The sequence below is a fragment of the Quercus robur genome, chromosome 1 (genome assembly GCF_932294415.1).
Source record: "Quercus robur chromosome 1, dhQueRobu3.1, whole genome shotgun sequence".
NCBI lineage: Eukaryota > Viridiplantae > Streptophyta > Magnoliopsida > Fagales > Fagaceae > Quercus > Quercus robur.
Window position 1 is genome coordinate 24797207 of NC_065534.1, and position 12016 is coordinate 24809222.

General features: G+C 38.1%; 1 protein-coding gene across 1 annotated transcript; it reads right to left on the bottom strand.

Moving 5' to 3' along the window:
• Positions 1-1449: 1449 nt before the first annotated feature.
• LOC126691245 (uncharacterized) lies at positions 1450-2732 on the bottom strand. The gene is made up of 3 exons (XM_050386320.1): positions 2240-2732; positions 1856-2170; positions 1450-1461 (listed from the first exon to the last, which is right to left on the bottom strand). Exons 1-3 carry the CDS (start codon positions 2711-2713, stop codon positions 1450-1452), a joined length of 801 nt encoding a protein of 266 aa, XP_050242277.1. The 5' UTR covers positions 2714-2732.
• Between the last annotated feature and the right edge of the window lie 9284 nt (positions 2733-12016).

The window sequence follows — 12016 nt, forward strand, 5'->3', positions numbered from 1 at the left end:
CTTACCTCTTGTGCCTGCACCCTGAAAGAGTCAAGGAGCTTCTAACCGAGCTGCATGAAGGAGTGTGCGGCGGGCATGCTGGGGGACGATCTTTAGCACACAGAGCAATGACGCAGGGGTTTTGGTGGCCACAGATGCAGAAGGATGCCGCCGAATACGTTCGGAGCTGCGAACAATGTCAAAAGCACGCCCCAATGATCCATCAGCCGGCAGGACGTCTAAATCCTGTCAGCAGCCCGTGGCCATTTGCACAATGGGGGCTTGACATCCTCGGGCCATTCCCCCGAGCAACGGGGAACCGCCGATTTTTACTGGTGGCTGTAGATTACTTCACAAAGTGGGCTGAAGCTGAAGCCTTGGCCAATATCCGGGATACTGACGTGAAAAAATTTGTGTGGAAAAACATAGTTACAAGGTTTGGGGTGCCGAATTCGCTAGTGACAGACAATGGGCTACAGTTCGACAGCAACGCTTTTCGGACCTTTTGCAGCGAGCTCGGCATCAAGAACAAGTATTCAACCCCGGCATACCCCCAGAGCAACGGCCAAGCTGAAGCAGTAAACAAGACTATTTTGAACGGGCTTTAGAGAAGGTTGGATGGAGCGAAAGGAAGATGGGCAGAAGAACTACCCAGTGTTTTATGGGCCTACCGCACGACCCCCAGGAGATCCACGAGGGAAACCCCGTTTTCTCTGGCATACGGAGCAGAAGCAGTGATACCAACCGAGGTGAGCTTATGCAGTGCACGGGTCGCCGGGTTTGACCCCGTACAGAACGCCAACCTGATGATGGAGCATTTGGATTGGCTAGAAGAATGCAGGGAGGCCGCGACCGTACGTCTTGCCGAGTATCAGCAGAAGCTGGCCCAAAGGTACAACCGAAATGTAAAGGCCAGGGAATTCAGTGCCGGGGAATTAGTGTTAAGAAGGGTAGTGGGGAACATGCGGGATATGGCTGCAGGGAAGCTTGCTCAGAGTTGGGAGGGACCATACAGAGTCACAGCCATCGCAGGTGCAGGGGCCTACTACTTGGAAGACCTGGACGAGAAACCGCTCCCCCGACCATGGAACGCCAACAACCTGAAGAAATTCTACGCGTAATCGTCGATGTAAGCCAGAACTTGTATTCTATTAAGATTAAGAGCGTGATGAACTTTTTTGTCTATGCTGTTTTTGACTCTGTAACCGCACACCAAGAGAATCGCCAATAAATCTCTAAGGACAGAAACCTGATCCTCGGCTCGATCAATATCGCCGAGCAGGTGAAAACCTTACAAATAAATCCTAAGGACAGAAACCTGACCCTCGGCTCGATCAATATCGCCGAGCAGGTGAAAACCTTACAAGTAAATCTATAAGGACAGAAACTTAATTCTCGGTTAAAATCAAATATCCAGACAAGTGGAAACTTTGCAAACAAATACTCAAAGGACAAAAACACAATTCTCGGTTAAACCAAAACCTGATAAAAACCTAACCCTTTTACAAATACTAAGTCCAATAGCGCTCTCAAATTACCCACAGCGCCGCACAACAGGTTTTCGGGGGTACCATTCTATTAAGCGGCCATAGCACTGGTATAATTCAAGCAAAACACACACAGATATAAATTCATTCAACAAATTGAAACGGAAAAAGAAAACGGATTACTAATTAAACAAGTAAAAACAATTGTTCAATCACCACATCCCGGCAGGTACAGGGTTCGGAAATGGAATCTGGCCGGGGTCTCTCAGCGGCGAATCTTCAGGAACTCCCATTGCCTGAAGAGCGGCAAACCACCCGGCCTCGAAACCCATATTCCGAGCCCGAGCCACCACCGGCTCTGCGGAATTCTCGTCGTCGGCAAAACCTACGTCATACCACTTTTGCTCCGCGGCCGCCAAGCCTGCCCTGAGATCGGCTATCTCCTCGGCATTGGAAGTGTTAAGGCTGATGGCTTCGGCTAGTTTGACTTCCATCTCATTTTGTTTGGTCAGGAGCTCTGCATTCCTTTTTTCGGCCAATGCCCGGAACTTCTCCGCAGCAGCAGCCTCCTTCTCAGCAGCCTCAGCAATCTTCAGCTTTTCCTTAGCCGTTTTCACTGCTGACTCCCGCGCCCCCTTCTCGCGCTCGTTTTCCTCATCAAGCTCCCGTGCCCGGGCAGCCACAATGTGAGCCAGTTGAGCGGCCTAGCAAGCACGGAGGTTAGCAAAGAAACAAAAGGAAATCTATATGGAGTAGATAGACAAAAGAATTACCGCAATGGCGTGCCACTCTAACCGGCGCCCCACAGACTCCTCGGACCCATCATCAAAAGCGTGCACGTCCTCGGGAAGTTGGAGAGCTTCAGCCAAAGTTTGGGCAATACGGCCGCCCTCGCCCTTATCCCACATCCGAACAGAGGCGGTTGAGGGCAATGGCTTGCCGTCCAAAAGGAACTTTGGCTCCCACGCTGGAGCCACTTGGGAGGAGGACGCGCCCCCCGTGCCAGCTTCGGTTGGCGGCTCGCGGATAACGATTCCACCTGTTGGTCGGGGAGGAGTCTGGACTGCGGCATCCCCCGGGCCCGTGGAAGGTTGCTCGGTTACTTTCTGCTTCTTACGGGCCCGTCCGGACTGCGGAGGGGGAGGAGGCTGGGACGCTGGACCCCGACCCTGAGTAGGCGGGGGCTGGTTGGGCGACCGGGCACCAGGCACGAACCGGTCGAGGGTCATGACTCTCCTTGCCACCATTCTTGCACCGGGTTGGATTGCTTCAGCTAGCAAGTTAGCCGCTTCTATCACTTGCTGTTGAGGTTCGGCGGGTGGATTCTCGGGATGGGGCTGCTCTTGGGATTGGTCCCTTTGCTGTATGGCTTCGTGTGCTCTCTCTCTAAGGCGCTGAGATACCCGTTCCGCGGAATCGTCTCGCAGGGGAACTAGTTCGTCCGCGGCAGTGAACCGCCGACCAAATTCCCTCGCTTCCCCGGTTGTAAGCTTCGGCGGCAAAAAATTCACGTACCGGACGTCTATGTATGATAACAGGGGGCTGTCAACTATCAGCGCCTGCTTGAAAGGCTGCCAAGTAGAGTAAATCGGCTCCACTCCGAGGATCAGGTGTGAGGCCCGGAGTTGCCCGTCCCAATGCACGTAGATCTCGGAACGGAGGACGAAGTTTAAATCCCTGGTGTGGACGGCTCTGAGGTCCTGAACAAACACTTTGCCGTCTGCAAAAGAACAGGTGACGCATTAGCCTTTAATAATAAAATTTTTTTTACTCCAATAAGAAGAAAAGAAGAGGCGGTGGAAAACAATTATATGAAGGGGATGGTACGAACCCACTTCACGCCGTGTAAGGGGGCAAGGGATCTTCCCGGCAAACCAATTGCCGCGCACCCTGACGAACTCCCCGGCGGAGTTCCTGTTCGAATCGGGTAGGCACGATATCAGCCGTACCCGAGCATCCCTTGTCTTTAAGTAATAATTGGTGGATTTGCTCCCACAGAGGCTGTACATTTGGTTAATATCATGGTGGTCTAACTGTAAGTTAAAGGTATGGTTCAACTTGCTGACACAACTAACTACCCGGTAAAAATTGGGGGGAAGCTGGTCGGGGCACAGCCCATAGTAAGTGAGTGTGCTTATCAAGAGGGGATCTACGGGGAACCTAACCCCACCTTCTAAAATGGACATCAAAGGAAAGAAGGCTGTACCCTGCCCTCGGTGGAGTTCCATATCACTCTCATGGCAGTAAGCCACGTCCACGTCATTGGGAATACTAAATTTACTCCTAAAGGTGGCCAAAGCAGCCGGGGATTCTAGAAGGTAAGAGTAACCCATCTATAAAGCCTAAAACTACAAAAGTGAACTCAAAGAAACAAAGCTGAAGGAACAGGAAGGGGAAGAAAGACTTACTTTGGGTTCTAAGGAGGAAAAGAACACTGAGCAAGCAAGCGCACAGAAATGTGGTCGGCAGAGAGTAAGCACTAAAGATCAGAGGCGAAGGAAAAATGGAATGGTGTTCAGAGAGGGACTATTTATAAAGCCAAAAAGAAGTGGGGGGGAGAAGAAACGTTTATTCAAGCAATAAATGGGCACAATTTATGAGCGACCCAACGACTGCCAAACGTAACCGATTCGCGCGCCGCTTCGGTCCACGAACCGTCAGGCAATAATGACGACCGCGTTTGGCGCCGCGAGACGGCGCGTCTTTTGAGAATATTAGTAAAAAGTAACAGTCATAAGTCCCAGACAAGAAGGTTCCCGAGGTCAAGAGGCCCAAACAGCTCCTTGATTCTTCTCGGCGACCGAGTATGAATCAAGGGGGGGCTATTGTACGGCACCGAGATCCCAGGCCCACACAGGCCCTGGGCCCAATCCCACGCAGACCCCGGGCCGAGGCCCATACCAGCCTTGGGCAAAGGTCCAGCAGAAAGGTCCGGTTGTCCTGCGCCCTTCTTGGAGCTTCCTTCATGTACGAACAAGCGTAGGGCATTGAATTCCGAGAGGTGATCGGACAAACGTTCCCGGTCAAATATACGAACTGTTCCCGGGAAATTGTGATATTCCCAGGGAACTGGGTTGCCGAACATAGTCGGTCAAGATGGAGCCAAGTTCCAAAATCGTAAATGCTGCACCGCCCTTTCACCTAAACACCCACTTTAATCAGATAATATTGGACCTCCAGTAGCACTAACGGTAGCTGTAATCATAATCTCCCCACTAACCTTAGCTATAAATAGAAGAAAGTTGGGAGAAGAAGGGGGTCAGAAAAATTGAGAGAAAACAGTCAAGGAGAGGGTATCAACTGAGTGTTACTTTGAGTCTCTCTGCCGAGAACGACCCATTGTAGGAAATCCTTAAGCCCACTACAAGTAAATTGTGAGCCCAAGTGACCTAAGGTCCAGAAGTCTTGTACTTGGTTCTTACACATGCAATTGCTTATAAAATATTAACTAATAATACATTTTACATTTGTGTCTACAAAAAGAAGTTATCCAAAATTAAAATTGAGAAAATTCTATTTAACATCAACTACGTCAGAAGAAAGATTAAGTAGATTAGAAATATTACTAACTGAAAAGGGAATCTTAGTGGAATTTAAATACAAAAAAGTAGTAGTAATCTTGCATCTCAAAAGGCAAGTAAAATAGATTTTTAAATGAAAAAAAAAATATCAAAGCATAAATATTATTCAATCAATATATAAAAATAAGAGAAGATCCAAAATATGTTAAGTTGGCCTTAGGGTCTATTTGGGATCTGCTTATTTTGCTGAAACTGAAAACTTTTTGTTGAAAGTATTGTAGATAAATGTAAATGTTAGTTGGAATAGTAAAATAGGACCTATGAATAGTACCAAAAAGTGCAGTAGGACCCATGAATAGTAGTAAAAATAAGTCGAATAGTAAAATAAGTTAGCAAAAAATAAGCTAGCCAAACAGACACTTAGACTGGGCTCTATTATTGCGGATTGCAAATTTGAGTTTGAAACTAAATTGAGGTACTTGACATAAACAACTCCATTTGTAATTTATAAGTTTTTAAAACTTTTTATTTTATATTTGAAATACTCTACACATTAAAAATCTTCATAGTAATATGGTCATATTTTGCATGAAAGGCATATAATATGCCAATAACATGGTTAATATTTCATGATTTTGGGATGATCATTGTGGTATTAGTACAAAGAAATCAATTCAATTGAGGCTAAATTTGTTAAAAACACACAAATATCAAATTGATAACTTTGCAAATAACAGAGGCTAAATTTGTTAAAAACACATAAATATCAAATTGATGGCTTTGCAAAGAACTATTCTGCAACGACCATTATTGGGATATTGGAAGAAACTAATTTTTTCAGTACTAGAAAATAAATTATCATAAAATGAAACATTTTAGATTGTATCCTTAAACCCCAAAATCTGTTAAACTGATTCTAAGAGTACCTTCGAGAACCTTTGATGCCAACCAAATTGGACACATGCCAGTTAATAGATGGGTTCTTATTTGACCAAAATTTATGTAATTTGATTTAATTGACCCATCTTGCTCTCTAGAGAATTACTTTCAAAATTCAGGAAGGCGGAAGATTTGAAATTCATTCCCTCTTGTTAATTCTAAATGAAACTGTGAAGCTTGCATTTAGCATCTAACACCATTTTCATGGCTCTTGCCCAGGTTGGATAGTTGTCTTCAGTCAGACGACTAATATTGCTCCAGGTGTCTCATACTCATGTCAATGAATGAAGCAATGAATGAAGAAAGGACTATTAGGATATTCCATTGGAGTAAGAACACAATAAGAGGAGGTTGAATTAAAATTAGCATTAGCAATTGAATCAGAATTAGATGCCATTGGAGTTGTTAGAGCTCGAGCTCTTATACCATAACAAAATTGTAAAAAAATTGAAAGAAATTGAGAGAATTTGGAAAATATTTGAAAATTGTATTCAATTAATTGTATAAACTATACACTATCCAAATTAGGGATAATGTATTTAACTAAAATTTTGAAAGATATGTAGCTTGCAACATTGATAAAGAGATTATCATGTAACTATTTCAAAATAAGAATCTCATAAAAAAAATTCTAAGACTTTATGTATTTTGAGTTTTTTTTAGGGTCAAAATATGAAGTTATCTTTTTATTATAATTTAAGTTTCTTAACGACCATCTTAGAAAAAATTCTTAGAGCCGTCATTGATTGTGTAGGTAGAAAAACATATTATATGTGGTGAAATGATTAATAGAAAGTGGTAATAAAATATAAAAAAATATGGTTTTTAAATAATTAATTAATTGATCATATCATAAAATTAGACATTTAATTAAAAATTGAAAATATCAATTATTTCTTAGAATAATTTGATCACGATTGAAAATCATGTCTAAAACTCATAATTATCAGAAAACCAAGCAAACTTGGAAAAAACAAAAAGTGCGTGCCCTTTAATTGGCATTTTGTGTTCATGACTTTTTCAGTTTCTAACTTGGATTTTTGGCCATTCGTTCTTATCCTACCAACTTAAGAGAATTATATGAGTTAGGATAGACTTGAAAATTAAGAGTTCTAATTGAATTCAATACTTTGTGCTCTCACCTTTATAAAGGGATACATAACATAAAGTCTTAACTAGCACTCATAAAGAGATATAGCAAAGTTGGGCAGTAAATGCAAATGCAAGTGTGCACTCCTATATTTTTGAATAGCTATCACAATTCACAAGCCCTCGGAATTCTTAGGTCTAGAAACCCTTACCACTGATTCTAAAAAAACAATAAACAAAAAAACCCTTACCACTCACCACAAACAATCCCACACCCTTAAATCCTCAACCACAAAACCCTAGTTTAGAGGAATTTCAAACCAACACCAATCCCCCTCTTGGGAAGCAAAGAGGAAATCTAGTACAGAATCCAAGGAGTGGAGTTGCTATACCTTAGGAACAAAAGTTTGAATCTAAAGAACCTCCACAAGTTCATCATTGCAAGAGGCGTGCATGCAGGAATAATTCTATACCTAACCTACTTTAAATTTTCTTCTTTTCTCTATGTTCTCTCCCTCAATTTGAGGGGGGAAAGTTCAATTCAATTTTTTTTTTTCCAAAAATTATTTTTTATTAATTTTTAATTTATATAAGAAACTCCAAAAATACCAAATTTGTCAACAAATGAAAAGACAAACTATATATTTATATATAATAAAGTAGATGCAAGGACACTACATAATAGATAGTTGTCAATTATTTTAGTTATAAAAGGTGCCACTGGACACTGTATATACCAAATTCCCAAAGCATGTCCCTATTGTAGTAGGGGATTTGAAAGGAAGATAACAAAATTTACATTGTCGGAGAGAGGTGGGAGAGATGTTAGCATCAGAAAAGATGGGAATTCAATTGAGGCATGGAAGATACTTAAGGCACTCAAAGACAACAAATATTTGTTAGGAGGAATACTAGTTACTAAAATCAGCAATTATGATTGATGTTGTTGCTTTCATCTACGTACGTCTGTTATTGTAATAATTCGTTTCTCTCCTCCCTCCTATTGCTGCTCTTTCTTTTATTCATTACACCAATTAAGAGGACATATTCGTAGGTTTGCATACATTCACAGAAAATACTTTATGGAGACGTTGACTTGATAGGAAGAGATGTGGGGTTTAAAATGTTTTTCAAGAGAGAAAACTAAATATATCAATTCTACCAAAAAATAAAATAATTATATCAATAGTTTTAAAGTCTACAAAATAACACACATATATATTGCAAGATGCTAACGTGGCATATAATGATGATGTGGAAAATCTCATGGTTGATGACATGTTATGTAGCGTTGATGTGATTGGAAGAGATTAGCTTGTTGATGTGGTAGTAGATGTGGCAGGACTTACCTGGCATACTATGAAATGTGTTATAACTTATAAGCAAATGTCAACATATGGTAAAGGCGTCTTTAGATGTGTGGTAGTCATGTATAATAGTATCCTCTTCATTGAGATAAATCTATTTTATTTTTCAAATTAAATATTAAAAATCTAAGAGTTTATACAATACTATATTATTTAAAATTTTAAATGACATAGTACTCTATAGTGTACACTAATAAATACAGAAAATAAAATCTTCACTATAAATGGACTCTCTCTCCATTTCCATTGAAATTAATGGAGAGGATCCTATTCACGTGCATGTGGCACATGGAGGCATGTGACTATGTGAGTGTGTTTGGTGGTATGTGGATATGATGTGTACAGACTTTAGTCAATGTGTGAAGTCGTTCACGATGTCCTTTTGGGTTAATTTTTGGGCCATTTTGCAAATTGACTTCAAATCTTGAAAAGATGATTGGAATTTTGAGATTTGAGAGGAATAATGAATAAACAACTTCAGGAACACCATTGGAAGAAGGCACCTCTGGGAAGGAATGCTGAAAAAAAAAAAGCATGACGAGGAGAAAGGTTTCATAACATTGACTCTTATAATCTTATACCATATTAAATAGAATGAAGAAAACAAAATGATGAATAGAAAGAAGAAAATAAAATGAGAGAGAGAGAGAGAGAGAGAGAGAGAGAGAGAAAGAAAACAAGTGAATTAAATATGGCTCGGCTTAATAACCTACATCCATAACAAGATGCATATATAAGCCATTACATTTTTACTATATTTAATTGTGTGTGATAATAACCCTAATGTAGGGTATATATAGAATTACATTAGTCTTAAAATCATGATAGCTTATAATATTACAAAATCACAATAGCCCATAAAATTCTAGGATGATTTACATATTTTATGATAATATACTTGTATATTATAACAGATTTAAAATTGGTTTACTCGTATTGACTAGAATTTCTTAAGAGGAATAAGAATCCTCTAATTCTCTACTAAATATAATATGTTATGTATTGAATATTAAAAAAAAAAAAAAAAAACTCTTGTTTATTAAAAAGACTTATAACATTAACAGGTTGCAATAAATAGAACATTGTTTCTCTTAAAGAGTACAACTGTAAATTGAGCAAAAGAAATTAGAAGACAGAAAGGGAAAAAAAAAACTGTCATCACAAACACAACCAACTCTCTTTTACACTTTCTTATAATATAGGTATATGTATAAGGGGACAGGACCTATATGAATCTTCTAGCTAATCTGCATACGATTTTAATTATCTTATCCATTCTATTATATCGAAGTTCCTGCACTCCTTTCAACAATGGGTCCATGCACTTGACCTAATTAATGCTAAAATAAAAATGCAGCTAATATATGGACCCAGCTGAGTATTTCAAAGCAAAGGTCCTACCATGTGGCTTTTTGGTTTTGCTTTTATACACACACTCAAGGAATTCAAAGCAATCAGAAGAAAAAAATCATATGCAATGAACTATATTTCTTCATTTTGCACAGATTTCTTCATTTTGCACAGATTTCATGATTTCTTTTCTCTCCCAGAAATTCAAATTTGTCATGATATTACATAACGTTAAAGAAGAAATCTTTCAAAATTCATCATCTATATATGTTTAATTTCGTACAAACTTTTACTTTTTACAAATAAATTTTTACCTCCTTACTATACGTACTTAGGATGTGGGACCAGAATTTGGTGCACCTCAACATGAGTAGGTAAGCTCTCATTCAAGGCTATATTTTGTGCCCAGGCATGCATCTATATGATTGAAGCTATATAAATGTGTCTACGTATTCATTTCAAGATATATGCTCAAAGTCTCTTATACAATACTGTCTTCTTCTTCTTCTTTTTTTTCCTTTTTTAAGAAATATTTTTTTAAAAAAATTTTATGAAAAAAAAAAAAACTGATTTTTTTACAGTTTTTTTTTTTTTTTTTTTCATGAAAATGATATAAAAAATTCCTTAAATGATCAAATGTTCAAAATTTTCTCAAATGATCTATTAACAAATGTTATTAACAAATGTCACAAGAGATCGGTTAACATGATTTTTTTGGTTAAATGTCGCTCTCATACACTTTCGGACAAATCTGCATCCACATTAAGGTTTAAAGGCTCAAACAAAACCGAGACAAAAATAAACGAACAGTTATTATTATTATTAAAAGTACTTTCCAGCATAGTTGTCAAACCGTGAATCGTATCGTGAATCGATTTTTAATTTTTTTGTATCGTGTATCGTATCGTATTGTGTATCGTAAGATACACAAACACTTAATAAAATTTATAAAAAATTATAAATATACATATATAAAGGATATATTCATTATAAATTTTAAATATATTCAACTAATGACTAATTTATTCATCACTTATGTAATAATATCTAACAAACTAACTAAATAAATCAAACTAGCATGTGTTGATAACATACACATTAAAATTACTTAAATTCAAAAGTGATAATATATTACAAATGACTCAAAATTAATAATTTATTTTCATCATATTCATCAAATTGCCTAATCAACCCCGTCTAAGTCAATGCTACCATCATATTTATAATTTTGCAAATTGATTTCTTCATTAAAATTTTCTTCATCGTCATTCGTCATTAACATTTACTATCTCTTCTTGTTCTTTCTATTTCTATAAATTTTTTTTGGCATTCTAGTTTCTTGGACTTATAACAATAACGACAAAAAAAAAAAAAATTTAAATAAATTTTTAAATATTAAAGTGAAAGGTACGTGTGTACTGTATAGTCCAATTGAAGGAGAGAGGGGAAAAAAACTTATCAATATGTTATTTTAGTAAGCAAAATTAAGTAAACTAATAATTTTGTGTTAAAAACAAGTCTAACAACTTGTTAGATTCAAATAAAAGTACAAATTTTAACAAAAAATCTCATTTTAAAGCATTTGTCTATGTATCGTACGATACGTATAATTTTACGATACGATACGATTCATACGATACACACATTGTATCGTACGATTCATAAGCACTTACGATACGCCGATACGATACAGAACTTTTTACACACAATTCGATACGTATCGTACGATACGTATCGCGTATCGTACGATACTGACAACTATGCTTTCAAGAAGAAAACTGAGTACAAGAAGATGACAACCAAAATTATGTCAAACCATAAAAAAAGCTACTCAAGTATTGAGTTAGCTCAACCGTTACAAAAGATCCGAGGTATATCCACCTATCAAACAATTTGTAGATTAAAGCTTTCACATGATTTAACATCATATATAAAATGGGTCGGTAAAAAGCAGCAACTTGCATGTCCCAAATTCAAGAACAATTAAACTTGTTTTCAAAGCTTCCAAAATGCAATTAATATTGTATCAGTAAGGAGCCTACCTTAATAAAAATCCCTGAACTCTTTCTCAAAAAAAAAAAAAAAAAAAAAAAGAATCCATATATCAACTGTTTAATAATGAAATATGTATTTATATTGGTTTTTTTTTTTTTTTTTTTAATTTTTTTATAGAAAGAACTGAAGAAACTTTATTAAACTTGAATTGCCAAATTGGCTACATCATGTTGTGCTACTGAAAGTAAAGGACAAGGAACTTCGTCTTGTAGGGAATTTGACCCGAATT